This window comes from Apis laboriosa, unplaced genomic scaffold, assembly GCF_014066325.1.
Source record: "Apis laboriosa isolate Shangri-la unplaced genomic scaffold, ASM1406632v1 scaffold64_cov150, whole genome shotgun sequence".
Lineage (NCBI taxonomy): Eukaryota > Metazoa > Arthropoda > Insecta > Hymenoptera > Apidae > Apis > Apis laboriosa.
The window spans coordinates 1,238,964-1,256,110 of record NW_025224011.1 but is presented as its reverse complement, the minus strand read 5'-3'; the positions used below and the strand labels follow the sequence as shown (position 1 = coordinate 1,256,110).

At 32.4% G+C, this 17,147-nt stretch overlaps 2 protein-coding genes across 3 annotated transcripts in view; one reads left to right on the top strand and one right to left on the bottom strand.

Moving 5' to 3' along the window:
• Window positions 1–201: 201 nt before the first annotated feature.
• On the top strand, window positions 202–6,408 carry LOC122718484 (protein amnionless-like). The gene is made up of 6 exons (XM_043943557.1): window positions 202–904; window positions 1,540–1,844; window positions 2,024–2,147; window positions 2,253–2,487; window positions 2,599–2,752; window positions 5,224–6,408. Exons 1-6 carry the CDS (start codon window positions 623–625, stop codon window positions 5,570–5,572), a joined length of 1,449 nt encoding a protein of 482 aa, XP_043799492.1. The 5' UTR covers window positions 202–622; the 3' UTR covers window positions 5,573–6,408.
• Window positions 6,409–10,406: 3,998 nt separating this feature from the next.
• LOC122718485 (cyclic AMP response element-binding protein A) overlaps window positions 10,407–17,147 on the bottom strand; it is a 37,037-nt gene continuing 30,296 nt past the window's right edge. The window contains exons 2-6 of one of the 2 annotated variants that reach the window (XM_043943559.1): window positions 15,148–15,490; window positions 13,871–14,190; window positions 12,975–13,250; window positions 12,531–12,674; window positions 10,407–11,737 (exon numbers count right to left, since the gene is read on the bottom strand). In XM_043943559.1, coding sequence (XP_043799494.1) covers window positions 11,552–11,737; window positions 12,531–12,674; window positions 12,975–13,250; window positions 13,871–14,190; window positions 15,148–15,490 — 1,269 coding nt within the window. In that variant the 3' untranslated portion in view covers window positions 10,407–11,551. The remainder of the gene's footprint in view (window positions 11,738–12,530; window positions 12,675–12,974; window positions 13,251–13,870; window positions 14,191–15,147; window positions 15,491–17,147) is intronic. The other variant, XM_043943558.1, reaches the window with a different exon arrangement.

Sequence of the window (17,147 nt, the reverse complement as noted above, 5' to 3'; positions counted from 1 at the left end):
TTGAATAATACCTAGATATAGATGAAAAAAAAATTATTTATCCTTAGAATTTTCCATGGAAAAAAAAATTGCAAACGAAATATAATTGCAATAATACGTCATTTTAATATCAATATTTAAAATTTTTTATTAACATTGTATTAATTCTTTAGATTAAAAGTATTCCAATTCAAATTAGATACGTATGAAAATATTGTGAATATATTTTTTAAAAAATGATTTTCCACCAGTGGTTATTTTAGTAAATTCGTCGAAAGCTAAATAATAGAGATAATAAAACAAGTCTGTAGCAGTATATCGTAAATCTGGCACGCCCCTTCGATTCCAATTACCCGCTTCAGTTTCTGATAGTTTAGCCCGACAATCGTTCGTTCCTAGTCGTTTCAAGCTTAGTTTGATATCTGTGTCAAAAATTTTTACCTTATTCCTTTTCACATATTCCACTATTTCCTTTATATCGATTACTTTTCCCCACTATCATTACACTAATACTACTTCCTCTAATTCGTAGAATCTAAAATCTTCAAATAATTAAAAAAAAAAAAATGAACTGAAATTATCTTCGAATAATTTAATTTAATAATTGATTAAAAAAGTAGTTTGAAAAAGGAATTTGTTCGATATGAAGGTGAGAGTCCCCAGCGAAATTCGAACAATATGGATATTTTTCGTGTTAATGTTAAAATCGTCGATTGGGGTGGAGAAATATTGGCTCCCAAATTTGGAATGGGAGACGGCTGAAAATTGGATTGGAGGACGTATACCGGAATTAGATAGTTATGTGACGTTTCCTTTGGACATGAGACACGCTGTGGGAATTGGGAAATCCGAGAATCTGAGACTTTCTGGAATTGATCTGGCCAGAACTGGATCGTTGGCCCTATCTAGAAACGGAAGATTACAGGTAGGTAGAGATAAAGTGTAAATTTTCATTTGTTTAAATGTATGGAAACAGATTAATTATTAACATCGATATGTAGGTCATTCTGGATTAATACAATTAGGGCAATGATAAATTAAACTAATGGTATATTGAAAACGAAATTTATATTTATCAAATATAATCTTCAAATCTCTAAATTAAATTGTCATTTAAATAGGTCACCGAGATGTGATATAGATATGCAATGGTACCTACTGGTTGAATGTGACATTTACTAAATTATTAACATCTATAAATTAAGAAAAGTTATGCGAATTACTACAATTTAACAAATATAAATTTTAACGAAATTAAATTAATTAAGAATTATCTCGCTTGAATAAAATATTTCATCACGTCTTTAAAATATCTTTTTACTTGAGAGTATATAATTGAATGTAAAAATAATCAGATAATTTCTGATCTTGTTCTCATTTCACGCTTAATAATCTACAAAATTGAACCAAGGAATTATCGTTTCTGTTATTGAAAGCTTCGAATAATAGAAATAAAATAATAGCAAATAAATTCAATAAAAATTACTTAAAAAATCTTACCCGATTTATTCGTTCATTAATGATATTGATCATCCCTAATGATTAATCCGATTACAAAAGTTAACCGAGCCGGGAAAATCGCCAAAGAAAATCAGTCAGTGGTCAAGATCTGGTCACTTGTTTTGGGCTGATCCAGAAAATTGGAACGGGAGCTCGGAAGCAGCGCCTCACCTCGAGCAGGTGCCGTGCCGCCAGGACACCGTAGTTCTGCCGGAGAAAACGCGAATCTTCAGTGTTCTTTTGCCGATGAAGAGCATCGAAGTGAAATCGGTTCGAACGATCGATGAAAAGTATCCATACAGCGGCTGGCAATGGGCAGATTTGGAGACTGGAAGGGAGTTCGAGAAAGGTATATCCACCGTGAGGTACGTATAATAGAAATTTAAATTTTTTAAATTTTTTCTTCTTACCAATATTCTTATTTCAAATTTAACTCCAACTTTCCAATCTTCGATTATTAATTCTCGCAATATTCCTTCTTTGAACTCACTTAATTCTAGATTTTCATAAATCTTCAATTAAGGAATAATTCAAAATCTCACAGATACGCGGAATACAATTGCGGAAAGTGTTCCTGCCAGGACGATCCGAACGGTTACTACCTCGAAGAAATTTGCGCCATTCAAAGACCAAAGTGTGGATACCCCACCTGCGAGTATCCATTGTGGGTGAGTGAGAAATTAATTAACATCATCGATATATATATCTTACCAGAAGAATTATCAATCGAAATCCTTGATCTCAAATCTTAAGAGAGATATCTTGAAATTCAGGTGGAAGGGCATTGCTGCAGATATTGCGGTGGTCGTTTGTCTTTAACGGAGAAGACGTCTTTATCGTTGGTCCAGGCCGCCGCAGACGAAGCTCTGGAAAGGCGCGCGGAGAAGCTTGTTTGGCACGTGAGACGTACTTGGAACGGAGGTGTCGAGGTTCTGATAAAGAAAAAGGGCGATTACTCGGAAATCGATATTCTCGAGGGGTTGGAAGATGTGAAGAGAACCCTTTCGAGTAAATTCCGTGACTTATATTATAATGTCGTCTATTTTTTTTTTCCATTTTTTGAATTACGCTTTTTATATTTTTTTTTTTTTTCTGATTTGTTCTCGTTTTCCTTGACAGATATGAAAATCGAGGTTTTTTCTGTGGAAGTAACCGGTGCCGCTTTGCGAAATAATGGCGTAACTGTCGCACTGGCTTCGTTGTTCGTTACACCATTGATCCTCCTTGCGCTTTTATTCATCGTCTTCTTATACTTTGGCTATTCCTACAGACAGTAAGTAATAAATTGATTATCGTATCACGAGTTTTCTGATATCTCTTGAAAAGAAACTTAACGTATATATATGGTGTATATTTCATATGTATACGTATAACAAAATCGTGATATTTATTTGAACAACCATTTCGTTTCTTTATATCTCATTTATGAGGATTGATGAACAATTTTAATAATGCTGATTTAAGATGATAGTAATTTAAACAATTTATGGGATACGATGGGATCGTAAAGAAAAATAATGGAAAGATTATTCTCTCTGCATAAGAGAGACGTCCTTTTTATTTTTATTTTTATTTTTTTTAAATTTATGATCAATATGAATCAAGAACAGTTTTTCCTTTTTTTTAAACAGTATAATGTAACAGTGCAATTCAATTAAAATGTTTATGAATATCACAACATTTTTAAATTTCTTTACTGATTTTTCAAATTTTCAAAATTCTCAATAAAATTTGCACTACGAAAAATGACTTAATATTACTAGCATAAACAAAACGAAAGGAGAGAGAAAAGAAAAGGAAAAGGCCAAAAAAAAAGAAATCGTGATTAGAGGGGGAAGAGGGAAGGAGAGAAAGAGAGAGAGAGAGAGAGAAAGAGAGCAAAATTAATAACTCGTCAAAAATAGCTGAACGATGCACGTTTTCGCGGGGTGGAGAACGGGAAATGAGTATTTCAACGAGGAGTTCATTGCAAAAAATTGCTATGAAGCTTTTCCATATCAAGCTCGTCCCATTTGACCCTTATATATCCGACATGTGGGTGTCGATGGCGAATAGTGTCGAGTGGCGGAAACAACGAAAACGTGGAAAAGAAGGATTGTGGGAAGGAAAGGGAAGAAGAATGGAAGAAAAATGCGATGGAAAAAGTAATTACGCGGAATATGAAACATGAGGGAAACTGCTTGCTGCACTTGCGACTCCTATGAACCGGATGTCTGCAAAATTAACTTCCCCTCAGGATATTTTCTAGACGAGAGTCGAAACGAGATACGTTGTCTAAAAAAAAGAAAAAAAAAAAGAAAAGAAAAAAAAGAAGTTGGATAAATTTTTAATTGTCACGATATTGGACGATATTTCACTGTGGTGAATTACAGTGAGGATTTATTGGTATATATTTTTTTTATTGCACTTTTAGATCTCCGTTTTATCCGAGATCTCAACATATCATATTTGTGAACATAAATTTTGCTTTTATTTCTTTTTGCAAGTTTGATTTGTTCGTAAGTTGTAAAGAAAAGAGGAGTAAATGTGAATATTTGTTTTCCTTGTTAAAATGAATCTTTTGAAATGAATTTAAAGGAAATTGTGGAAAATACTTTCAAGAATTACATCTCCAATTTGAAAAGATTGATGTTATTTTGATTAATTGTTGTAATTAGTCACGAATTCTTCACGAATTCTTCACGAACTTAAGACGGGGAAATCTTTATTAATTCGTGTAATTTGAAGAGACGAAACTATCAGGAAAACAGCAGAGATTGCTTCGATTCCATATGATATCACACGTTTGTGCATGGTAAACCGAATTGCATATTGAAACATCTGCAATTTCTAAACTTTGTTATCTAACAAATCATTGGAAACTGAAATACGTAATGAAGATATAAAGAAAATATACATATATATATATTTTAATCGAATGATTTACGAGATAAAATTTCAGATTACGAGAAAAGAAAGGAAAGAAGAAGAAAATAATATTTGCAATCTTTTTAAATTCTATTATATATATAAATATTTGAAACTATGAATAAAAATTCTATTCATTATAGAATGTATGGAATATTGTTCGTAATCATTGAAAAAATAATTTTTCTAAATAAAAAAATATTTTGTCAAAATATGTCGAGATGAAATTTCATGCTCGATAATATATATTAACGCAATTTCTTTTTTGAGATGACTTTTAAGAGTTAAAGAACTTTGATAAAAAATATTCATAAGGGAAAAATGTAAATTTCTAAAGAAGAACCGTTTAAACTGCATAATCGAATTCTTCAACTATTCCTTGAAAACCTTGTTTTTAAAAGAAAAAATAAAATTCGTTAATCTTTTAACTTTTTCTCTCATTTTGCTCCACATCGACAGTAAAGAGAACGCATATAATATAATTTCAACGAAATATAAACTATAAAATCGAATTATAGTGAATATGTCACTGTAACAAAATTCTAAATGGAAAAAGTGAATAATAAAAAGTGAAAAAACGTAGAAAAAACTGAATGTTTCAATTTAAAAAATAATTAATACAACCATCATAATAATAATAAAGATTCTAAAATAAAATTACAAAGTTTGAAGAATTAAAAATATTAACATTCTCTTACTCTACTATATCTCTATCTCCTTTTATGGATCCTATTAAAATTTAAAAAATAGAAAAGAATGTAGAATATTTTAATTTTTACAATTCAAAGAAAAAAAAGAACGAATAGAAAAATTAATTTCGTATTAAATAATTTTCAGAATTCTGATGGGGTGCACACAAATATTTTCCTCGATAAGGGATGGAGTTCACGTGGACAAGAAACAGGCTGGCAAACCATTCGGTTTCGCCCGTTTTGAAAATATTTCAGAGGGTAACGTTCAAATAGCAGAGGTCGCTAATGTCCGTGAATCAAATCTCGAGAGCAAAGAAACGGATAAAAAAGATTCATCTTCAGGAGGAAGATTCGAGAATCCTTTGTACAGATCGAAAAGAAAAGGCCGTAAGGAGGAAGGGGAGGTTTTGGACATGGAAAAACCCCTGAGTTTGACAACCCTTAAGGATAGAGTGGAGGAGGATCAGATCGAGGAAGTGGATCTTGATCAATGAACTGGGATCAATGAATGGGATTCCTCGTACAATTCTTAGTATTTTAGTTACGCTTTTTTTCTTTTCTATTAAAATTTAACGAATTTATTGAACATAAACGTAGAAGGCGTAGAATTTTGAAGTTTTAAAAATAAATGTGAAATATAGATGAAAACTTGTAACAAAATAGGAATAGCATTATCGATATTATTAAATTTCAATAATTCTTTAACAATTATAAAGATCTACTTGATTAAATTTAATAAATTTGATGCAAGAACTATTTTTTAATATCAGATTGAAATATTAAACATTATCATACTTGTTTTTCTTTTAAAAAATAATAATAACTAAAACAATTTTTTAATAATGCAATTTCCAATTGATCTGTATTATTAAATTAATTCAGCAGTAATTTACTGAAATCTTATAGAAATACTCGATAAGATATAAAGGATGACGTCAAAGTCACTTTATTTTATCCATTCTAAGAATCTACATACAGAGGAGGATAATAGTAACAGAAATGTAATGAAATTCTAAAAGATAGAGTTAACTTGCATGACATAAAGTTATTTGAAGTGAGGAATTGGCCTTGAGAGAACAATTTATTTTGAAATCGATGCTTGCGTTTAGTTCATACCGTTGTTTTCATACACAGATTACATTGTGTCTCCTTGTGCGTGAATATAACTTCTTCCAGTTATCATGATTGTACCAATAAGAATGATATATATATATATATAAGAAAGATCATATATATGATTGCTTGCATATAGACGCTTCTATTTCAAAAAATAAATAAATTACTGAAAATCTTTACATTTTACTTCTTTTAAAAATTTTTTTTTATAAAATATTCCATTATTTGAACACATTGTTGGAAATAAATATTTCAATTGCGATTCACTTCTTCTTACTTATCCATGACTTCTTGATACGATACGATTCAATCAGACCTAGAAAAAATAAACGAAATTAGAATAGATAAAAATTATATAAATCCACAACAAAAATTTCATATTAAATGGAATTTTATTATAACGTGAATTCGCATAAGCAGAAGTTACGTCGTAATCGAGATTCAATCGACAAGAATCCATTCGAATCCGATCACTAAATAATAGAATTAGCGGGATGAGAACACATAGCAAGAATATTAAGTCACATGTGTTTATTTCTTGTAGTACAACGTTCGAAATTAGTCACAATGAGGTCACGTGTAACATCGTACACGTGGCTATCGCTGTACATCATCGTAATCGCGTAAAGACACTCGTCGGGATAATAGGATAAGTCGTCGCATAGCTAACACGTATATATATATAGTATATATATATATATATAGACTCTGTGGATAAATAATATAATGCATACGATATCGTAGAGAATACGAATGAATTTTACGAACGATTCATCGGGTTTTCTTCTCGCGATAAATGAGACCTAGTAAATAATTCGCGCGTGTGTTGTGTATTATTTGTGTATTATATCTCCTACCTCTCGGTGTATATAGGTTTGTAAATGCGTCTATATTTTCTTTAGTGTATACATATATTATCTGTTTATATAGAAATATTTTATGTATAGATATATATTTATATATATGTATATACATATATATATATATATATATATGATCATTTATATAAAGCTTCGTTCATAGAATATATTAAATTAACTCTCGCTTATATATTTTTTTTTTTATTCTCGATAAAAACTGCGTTCAATTGGCATTTTTGTACACACGAAATTACGATCACCTACGTGCCAGGCTCCATGATTCTTATCCAACGATCTGTGAGGTTTCCTCGCGTAAATTTACTGATATTTCCACGAATAATCGTATAATATGGATGTGTGCACTTTTTCTATAAATTTAAGATTTAAAAGAAATGGTATTTTTTTTCTTTTTCTTTTGAATTTGAAAGTATCGAGAGTTCAAAAATTCGAGATGATTCGAGAAATTTTGAGAAAAAGAAACTTGGAGATTTTTAAATTCCAAGAATTTCGAAAAATTGTTCTGTTTTTTTGTTGAAAATATTATAATTCCTTTATTAAATACAGGAATCGAAGGAATTGAATAAACCAAGGAAGCCAATCATAACTTAAAAACGCGAGGAATAATATCCCCTTTAAAGAAACACTGTTAAACACATCGGTCTTTAAGCCGGTAAGAATATCCATGTTCGTGGATATGCTTAGACGTAAGTTTAATTGATAGACACTGAGTCAGTGTTCTCTTTTTTTACGCACTTCCCATTTTTTCACCATGAATACGATATATTCACGACGTAAAAATAACGTAGAAATAACTTATGCTTCTGGATAAATTTATTATAATATATATACACACACGACACGACAGTTTGGTTTTTTTTAAGATTTTTACTATGTGTGAAAATATCAAATTCGTACAAAAACCTATTTTTTTTTTTTTTTGAAATACGAACCTAAGAAAATCTTGAAATTTCCAAATTTCAATTTTCAATGCGTTTAAATGACAGAACAATTTTTTCCAATCATAATATTGTAAACTAGGTTACTTGAATTCATCAAGCTCTAAAGAGATCATATTTAAAGTTTTCCCTCTGGTCGGTTTATACCGGATAGATAAGTTAATTGAAGTTCACGCGAAATCTAATTGAATCGAGGCTTGGATCAAAGCCATAAGCAATTTGTCACGTGACACGATATCGCAAAATCGCGCGAGAAACCTTGATCGTGATCGAAAACGTTCGACGAAGGAATGAGAGATGCGCCATCGAATTCCTATTGGTCCCTGTAATTATTCTATAAAAGATCGTTCGAATCTCTATTTAACAAATTAGTGCCATGAGAGTTAAATTTGTTTGCTTCCAAAATGGTTTTTCTTTTCTTTTTTTTAAATACAAGACAATTGATTGTAAAAAATTTTTCTTTGCTCTGTCATTATTTTCAATGAAAAATATATTGGAAAACATGAAAAGTTAAAAAAAAATTAACTGTTTCTCTATTTTAACCAATAATTTTACCAAAGATACATTATCAATTTATTTTACAAAAAAGTATCTTTCAGATTGTAAACGTGTACTGCCTAAAATATATTTGTTATTGTTCAAACGATCCACTGAAACCGGCATAAAAATAGAAATTTCAGACGCCGAAGCTTCGTCCAACTTGGAGCTTGAAATAGCCAACTAAAGCAGGCAGAAACTATTTCATCATTTCTTGGAATTTTTCAAGCTAATCGTTCATTTCGAATATAATCATTCTCCTTACGAAAACACATTTCAAAATTAGTTTTCTCTTATTTCTGATCAATAATAATATAATACAATTTTCTATTTTTTGTTAATTATAACATAGAAAGTATAATTTTGTCATATAACTTTTAACTCACATGGCATTCGATGTGTTAATAAAATTTCTATTAATGAAATGGTATCGTTCGGATATTTTCTTCTTCTATGTGATTATTAATATATTTAAAAAGTTCATCTATGGAGAATCTACTTTCGAAGATCGTCATTCGTAACGAATGGCAGCGCTTGTGTTCGAGACAAGAATTCTCTGCGAATCATTCGTCGATGCCTCCTTTAATCCTAATTTTGCACGATCGTGGACATTACCGATGATATTTGTACCTATTAGATATGGGAACACGAAGAAACATCATATCCTAAAATCGAAATTCGACGATAAAATGCGAGTATGGAATATATAAAGTGCAATCTGATTCGTAAAATTGCGAGATCTAAAATAAAATAAAATAGTTAAATATTTTTTCAAGAGTTGGCCAACTAATTTTTTATTTAATTATTTACATAATTTTCTTTTAAAAAGACAGATTCTTTTTAAATTATTTTTGCACAAAAAATTTTTCCAAACAATATTTCCTTGAAAGGAAACTCTTTCTCTTTGTAAATATTTTATTGGAATTTTCTTTAAAAATATATTATTTTTCAAAAATAATTCGATTAAAAATATATCATTCGAAATTTACAATTCGTGAGGAATTTCTCATTTCTCGAAAAATTTCTTTATCTTTTATCATTCAACGAATCACATTGCACCTAGTATCATAGTAAAATAAAAACTATAAAATATTACTCCTACATATGATGTGGCGCATTCTTTGAAGAAAAAATCGAAGTGATTGCACAGTGTTTTTCTTAAAACCACGATGAAACGAGCCATCCACAACATTGTAGATGGCCAAGTAAATAAAATTTCTTTAACAAATATAATGTACAAATCTATATCTCGCGTTTAAAATATTCTAACTTATAAATAAGTTCTTAAATATATTTATATATATATATATGATTTATATCTCAATCTATTCATATAATTTTCTCTCGAGAAAATAGGCGCAGGCGATCACCGAATTCTTTTTTATATAAAATATTTTTTTTTAATCTTAATTAATTAATTACGCACCTCTGTTCGCACTAAAATTATTCATTATCTATAATTTCTATACTTAACACGATGAACATTCATCGTTTCAAATTGTACGTCGTCTTATCATTATATATTTATTTCAACTATAACGTTCGTCACATTTCTCATTTCTATATTATTCGGACGAAAATCTAATATATCGAATATAAATTGTCAATCGAATATCGATTGCGATCGATTGAAAATGCATCATTAAATATTTCGATAGTCGACGCGAACGTTCGTCTATCGCTATTTCGCTTCAAATTTAATCCTCCTCATTTGTTTTAATTATGAAACATCCCATCGATGTCTATTTTAATTTCGTTTTCGATTTTAAAGTTCGAAATTAAAATTCGATCGAACTTTGTTTTATCCCTTTGCACAACAAAAAAAAAAAAAAAGAAAATTACCTTCTTGAATATAGTTTAATTTTATCAAATTTAAATGGCGATTCTTAAAATATATACTTTTCGTTAAATGGATTGAAATATCTATTGAATTATCTATTTTTAAAATAAATAGATATCAAATATTCATTGTTATTTTGGTAAGTCAAAAATTTTTTTAGCAATCTGATAATTTGAAAATTAAAAAAAAGAAAAAAAACCAATGAAAAGAAGTTATATACATAAAAAGTTCATAATTTTTCAGTTCAGTTTTTATAATTCTCGATCTCGACCACATTAAATCTACAAACAGATTAAAAATGTGCAAATCGTCTCGTGACGCGGAAAACTGAATTTCGATAAAGCTTCGGGCGTCGACGAACGAGTTCTCTCGTCCGATTTCATCCGATTTGCGTCCAAATCGATAATCTCAGAATCCCGCGCATTCTTCGAAAACTGAAACTTTCCTCCAAACTTTTCGTAATCAATTCTCATTAAAATTGATTGTATATCTCTATAATCGTAACGTAAGAATCGAAAACTAACAATAGTAAAATATTTTTCGATGATAAAAATTAAAAAAAAAAATGAAAAATCCAATTCATTCGTTCGCGATGGAAGAATCATCGAGATTAGCGAATCAAGGCACTCCACGGTTGAATTGCACTCATCGCCGGATTCCTGTCCACGGAAACAGGAAGACAAGGCGGTCCAAGGAATATTTTATATCGCGAATCACGTTCTATTCTCGATCCGCTACACACGAGGAAGACTTTACAAGGAATGTAAAGGAATTGCACTGTTCCCTTGGAAAATATATAAGTCTGTCCACGACATCTTTTGATCCCATACATATATATATATCGACCCCGTATAACTCGACTAAAATGAAAAAAATATTATTCGAAAATCGTCGAATTTTATATATATATATATATATATTACTGATTCAATGAAAGAAGTCGAGCGAATAACAATTTGAAAATTGTCCAAGGGTCAAAGTAAAACTATATAAGGGTAAAGAACACTCGTAATTCAACGATGAGGAACACGTTCTGAGACCCTGGTTCCGGCCTCCAGTCTTTATAGAATCCTTTGGATCACTACGAGCGATAATATTTAATACGTGTCTTCTTGACTCAAGTCCTCGACTCGGGGGAAGAGAATTTAATATTTATTTTCGCGTCTACGAGTTTTGTAGCTGAAGTAGGGCTTGAAGACGTTGAAGTTCTTTCAGTAATTCGCGATTCTTGTCCTCGAGGGCTGTCAGCCTGTCCCTGTACGAGGAATTCTCGTTTGTGAGCATGGTGACACGTCTTTCTAATCCGTCCATGTACTCCTTTTTCTTCCGTCGAGACTCCTGAGCCGATATCTGTAACACGAGGCAGCCGATCATGCGTCGAGTTTCGCTCCTCGTCGGTGTTGATTGCGTTATCGATTATTCGTTAAATTTTTAAATAAGTGTAAAGAGATTCTTAATAAGTAATTTTTAGTACGAGCAATTTGGATATTATCATCATAGCTTTTGTTGGAAATTTAAAAAAAAAAATTAAAATGTAATTTCTTGAGAATGTGATTTATTTATTTTTAATAAATTATGAATGTTAGTTATTTGATGAAAAAGAAATATATATTTTAATCTCTATTTCTCATTCTTTCAATTTCTTAATTTGTCCTTTGATATAAAAATATATAAATATCATATCAATTGTGTAAATAGAACAAAAATATGATTAAAAAAAAAAAATTGCTCCAAGATATTTATAAATAACGATCAATAAAAATTATGTAAGAAAATATACGTTACATGTAAATACATGTGTACCAATACCGATACTATATATATATATCTATCATGAATGATAAAAGAGAAGGATGTTTTTTTGCCCACATTTGGTAATTTTAACGAGCACTCAAAGTGTTAAGTATCTTCTTTTAGACGATGACTCATAAATAGAGAAAACAGAATAGTCAAAAAAATGAATAGCACGTTTGCTTTTACGTAATCATTGTCGTCGACCTTGAAGCATTTATAAATGTACAATTTTGAAAGCTTAATTTCTCGTTTTTTTTTTTTTTCTTTTTTCATTTGATTCGTATTTACAAAATTTATCATCCATTGCGTAATTATTGAAAATTCTTTTGGAAAACATTGGAAAACTCACCTTGTTTTTAATTTTCCTGCGAACTTTCTTCAATGATTTTTCTTCCTGCTTCGTTAGTGGCAATTTCGTTGGAACAGGGTAACCTTCCGCGATCAATGTCCGCTTTTCCTCTTCCGTCAATGTTAACACTCCCGTCGATCCTTTCTGCAAACCAATCAATTTCATACTACGTCACATACTACGTCTTCTTCCCTATTTCAATTCCCTATTTATCGATTAAACTTCTTACAAAATAAAAATAACTTCTTACAAATTGACTAATTTTTCACTTTGATTCTTATCATATAAAATAAACTTTGACCTTTAAAATAAACATCTTTAAGTCGCTGGATGGACACTTATATTTTGACATACCCAAAATTAATTTCAACAATTATCAAATTCAATCCATGTTTATCCTCCCCGGATTTTAATTAGAAAAAGAAAGAACGTTTTTGGACTAACCGGTTGGCAGGAAATCAAGGGTGTGTGGATGGGCTGTCTGGTGGTGTGCGTGGTGTTGGTGATGTAAAGCCTGGGCGTGAGCATGCCCCTGAGATTCTGTGCGTGCGCGGAGCTCTGGGAATCTCGGCGTTCCGGCGAGCAGGAAGCGGAAGCGGTGCCCTCGCTGTCGGAACTCGCGCTGCTCGGAGGCGTCGGCGGCAGACCCTGCCTGGACGCGCGCAGATCCGCCTGCTTCGCGTCGCTCGCCTCCCCGTTGTACTCCTCCACCTCCATACCCTGTGACACAGATAGTTTGTGGTCTTTTTTTTAACTCTTTCTTAAAACTCGATCCTTGCGAAAAAGGGGATGAGATGATTCAGTTTTTAATATTTTAATTTGATTTTCATCGTTGTTATTATTATTGTTGTTGTTGAAGGTATAGGTGATCAGAATTGGGGAGGTTAAAGAAAAAGGAGGGAGAAGAAATTGCGAATTGTGAGACGTTTCTTAATATCTGCTTGCGTACAAGTGTGAAATTTTAAATTGGGATCTATTTTTAATTAGACACTCGGTTTCTAACACGTGTCATTATTACATTCGTATTGATATTGTTTCGCTCTAATGATAATTAACTACGATTCGGTGTTTGGCGTCATCTGTTGGAACAGGTGTTCGTTCACACCGATGAATAACCGGTGAAATATTTTGCGTTTGGAAATAGTTTGGACATATAAACAATTATTATTATCAATGTTTTCGCTTATATTCGAAAACTTGTGCAAAAAAACATCTTTAATTAATCATTAAATTTTATCACACACGAGCAGTATATAAATATTCTAAATTTTTAGAAACACTGGACGAATAAAATTGAAAAGAAAGAAGAAAAGAAAGAAAATAATGAAGCAATGAAGCACCTGATAATATTCCTCGTCATCTTCCTCGCTGTCGCTCGTCTGCGACATGTGATTCTTTGAGAAATGAAGAGTCTGAGGAAACACCATGGTTATCGTATTTTTGTCTTCGACTATCGTCGTTTGACACGATTCCGATGGGCTGCTAGGCGCGCTGATCGGCTCTCCTTTGATCTCACTGCACTCCACGTCTTCAGGTACTATGTTGTTCCTTCTCTTTAGGATAATCGTTGAGGTAGAGGACGTGGACGACGACGAGGACAGGTCGTCGCGTCCGGACGCGGTGTTCATCGAGATCGCCGGGAAACATTCCTCCTCCATGTCTGGAAATCGAAATATAATTTTAATTAATGTAAAAAGTGCAAACTCTTTGGTTATTCGTCATTCATTTCGTGTGACAAATTTTATTTAAGAGAGATTATTACGCGTGTATGTTACTATTTTGAATCGAAGAGACAAAAGAATGCGTGCACACAATGAGATCACGAGTAAATTAATTGCAAGGAAGGCCATCATATGCTACTGATATACCATTACGAGATAAGAATGGTATAAAAAGTTAATGGAAGAACAACATGCGTATGTGAATGAATCTATATTATGATCCTGAAAGCATGTGTATATCAGTTTCAAAGGGAATTAAAATGTAATTAAAAAAGAAAAAATTAATACTCCAATGTTTAAAATATATATATATATTATTCTTTTAAAAGAAGATAAAAATTGACGAGAATCACTTCTTATAAAAGATTGCTTTTCAATTACATGGATTTCCATCAAATTAGCAATATTATCAGGCTCCTGTTACTTCTGTAACTTTATACTTTCCCCTGTTAGAGATTCTGTTATGGAGAGGACGGTATGATATACGTATTGTGCATTAGCATCATTCCATTGGACGTGATGCACTGTAACGATGCAGGGAAGAGATTCTTGAAAGTTGGGTGTGGGAAAGGTGAGCAATAGATTCTTGCGGCTTGACGTTCTTGCGCCGACGACGATGAGGATTATTAATAAATTTGTAATACTAGAATTCTACGCTGTAAAAGAAAATGGCGTGAAAAATTGGTAATGATAGTTGTGACATTGCAATTTCTTTTTTTGATAATCATAATCATTTAAACATATTAACACATTGATATTTCCAAATTAATTGATATATAGAGATAAAATTAAATTGCTGATAATTAAAAATTCTCCAAGATATTAATTTAATTATATTTATATGTTACATATTAATTTACCAGATTCTATTATAAAATCTTGCGTAAAAACCTTACCATCGATCCTGCTTCGAATGTCCAACGATTTATGGTGATCCATGTTAGTAGAATCGATGGAGTTGGAACCGTTTGCGGAGAGGGAAGCGCCAACCCTGTCGGCGGACGATCCGGAATTAGGCGTGTGGGGGTTGGCACCGGGTGTCGCGGGGCTTGGAGGGGGGCTCGACGTCAACAGGCTGTAATTGTGCTCGGACTTAATCGGTCGTGGACCTCCAAGGGCGGCATCCGTCATCAAACGATCCCTCAACACCACTCCCAGCGAGGATTTATCCCGCACGATCAACCCATGATTGCCCCATTCTTCTTCTTTGGTCCCCATTAGAACGTCCTGGCCCAGGGCCTGCCGATCAAAAGAAAAAAAAAAATTATTGCTATAAATTATCCAATGGATATGGTACGGTATAGACAACTTCGCGAAGAATATTTTTAGAAGATATTAGAGATTGTAAAAATATATTGTTGCGTCTATTTTAAAATTTAAAGATGTTCAAGAGTTTATTTTAAACTTTCACCGATCCGTGCTCGCTTTCTTTGTTTCGACCCACTAATAGCAATCCATTTATCCTAATTATCTCGGGTTTAATTTTCCGCTTCAAAATTGCATTACGAACAATTCACACGATATATTTTTTTTAAAACTCGATAATTACGATCTTTCCTCGTCGATATTTCATCAATCTTGCTTTCTCTTTATTCCTTTTCTCTTAAAATTCCTCGTTTCCCAAAAAGAAACCGAGTTACAATCTTCTACCTATTACTTTGAAGATCGCTCCACTCCAATAGACCATCCTCTTTCATCGATCAATTCCCACTTTCCCACTAAATCTCCTCTCCCCAAGAAATCACGTGTCCAAATCTCTACACATAAAATTAGACCAAATACTACCTAACACTCTCTCATCGATAAAAAGATTCTCTTGCACAGATATTCTCTTCCACCAATTTTTCTTTCTCCCAAGAAATCATTCTTTCAAAATCTTTATACATAAAATTATAACAGACCAAACACTATCTCATCAATGGAAAGATTCTCATTTCTCTTCCACCAATTTTTCTTTTCCCCAAGAAACCACTTTTCCAAAATCTTTATACATAAAATTATAATAGACCAAATACTATCTCATGGAAAGATTTTCATTTCTCTCAATGGAAAGATTCTCATTTCTCTTTCACCAATTTTTCTTTCCCCCAAGAAACCACTTTTCCAAAATCTTTATACATAAAATTACAAGAGACCAAATACTATCTCATCAATGGAAAGATTCTCATTTCTCTTGCCCAGATAAGATAGACCATTATCTTCCACCAATTCCGTTATTCTTTACATTTCTTTCCCCCCAAGAAACTACGTCTCTATATTTAAAAATTATAAGAAACCAAGCACTGCTCTCTTCCATTCAGAAAGCTCGCTCATCTCTCTTGCAGTCGCAGTTCCGCTGGGACAGAAGCGGAAATGGAAGGAGCGCGAGACTGTCAATGGCTATGTCGAAGGTGTCAAGGACCCCGGCGTCTAAAATCCTATAGGCGCTCGAAGCGGTCACGCTTGCCTCGACGACCAAGGAGAAGGGCACGAGTCGAACCGGTCAAGTTGAAGGTCGAAGGCAACGAGCGCAACTTCTAGTGGCCCTTCTCCCGGAGGGGGGCCCTTCGAGCCTTGGCAATGCGGAACTGTCCGAGTCAAGGTCAACGCGCAAGGTTCTCCTCTTTTTCCTTCTCTCTTCTCCCTTTTTTCTTTTTTTTTTCTTTCTGAACGAGGTAAACGAGGATTCGTGTTCGTCGCGTTTAATAGTCTAGAACTAGAGGGAGGGAATTTCTGTGGTTCCAAAGTTTCCAAACGATGAATTTTAGAGCAACAGATGTAACAGTTTGGGGTTGAAAAGTTAGGTTGTTATATTTTTGAAGAGATTTTAGAATTTGTTGGGATTTAGACTGATTTTGGGGTTTGGTGATGATTGTCTAGTTTTATTATAGGCATTAAAGGTAGTAAAAGAGAAGTT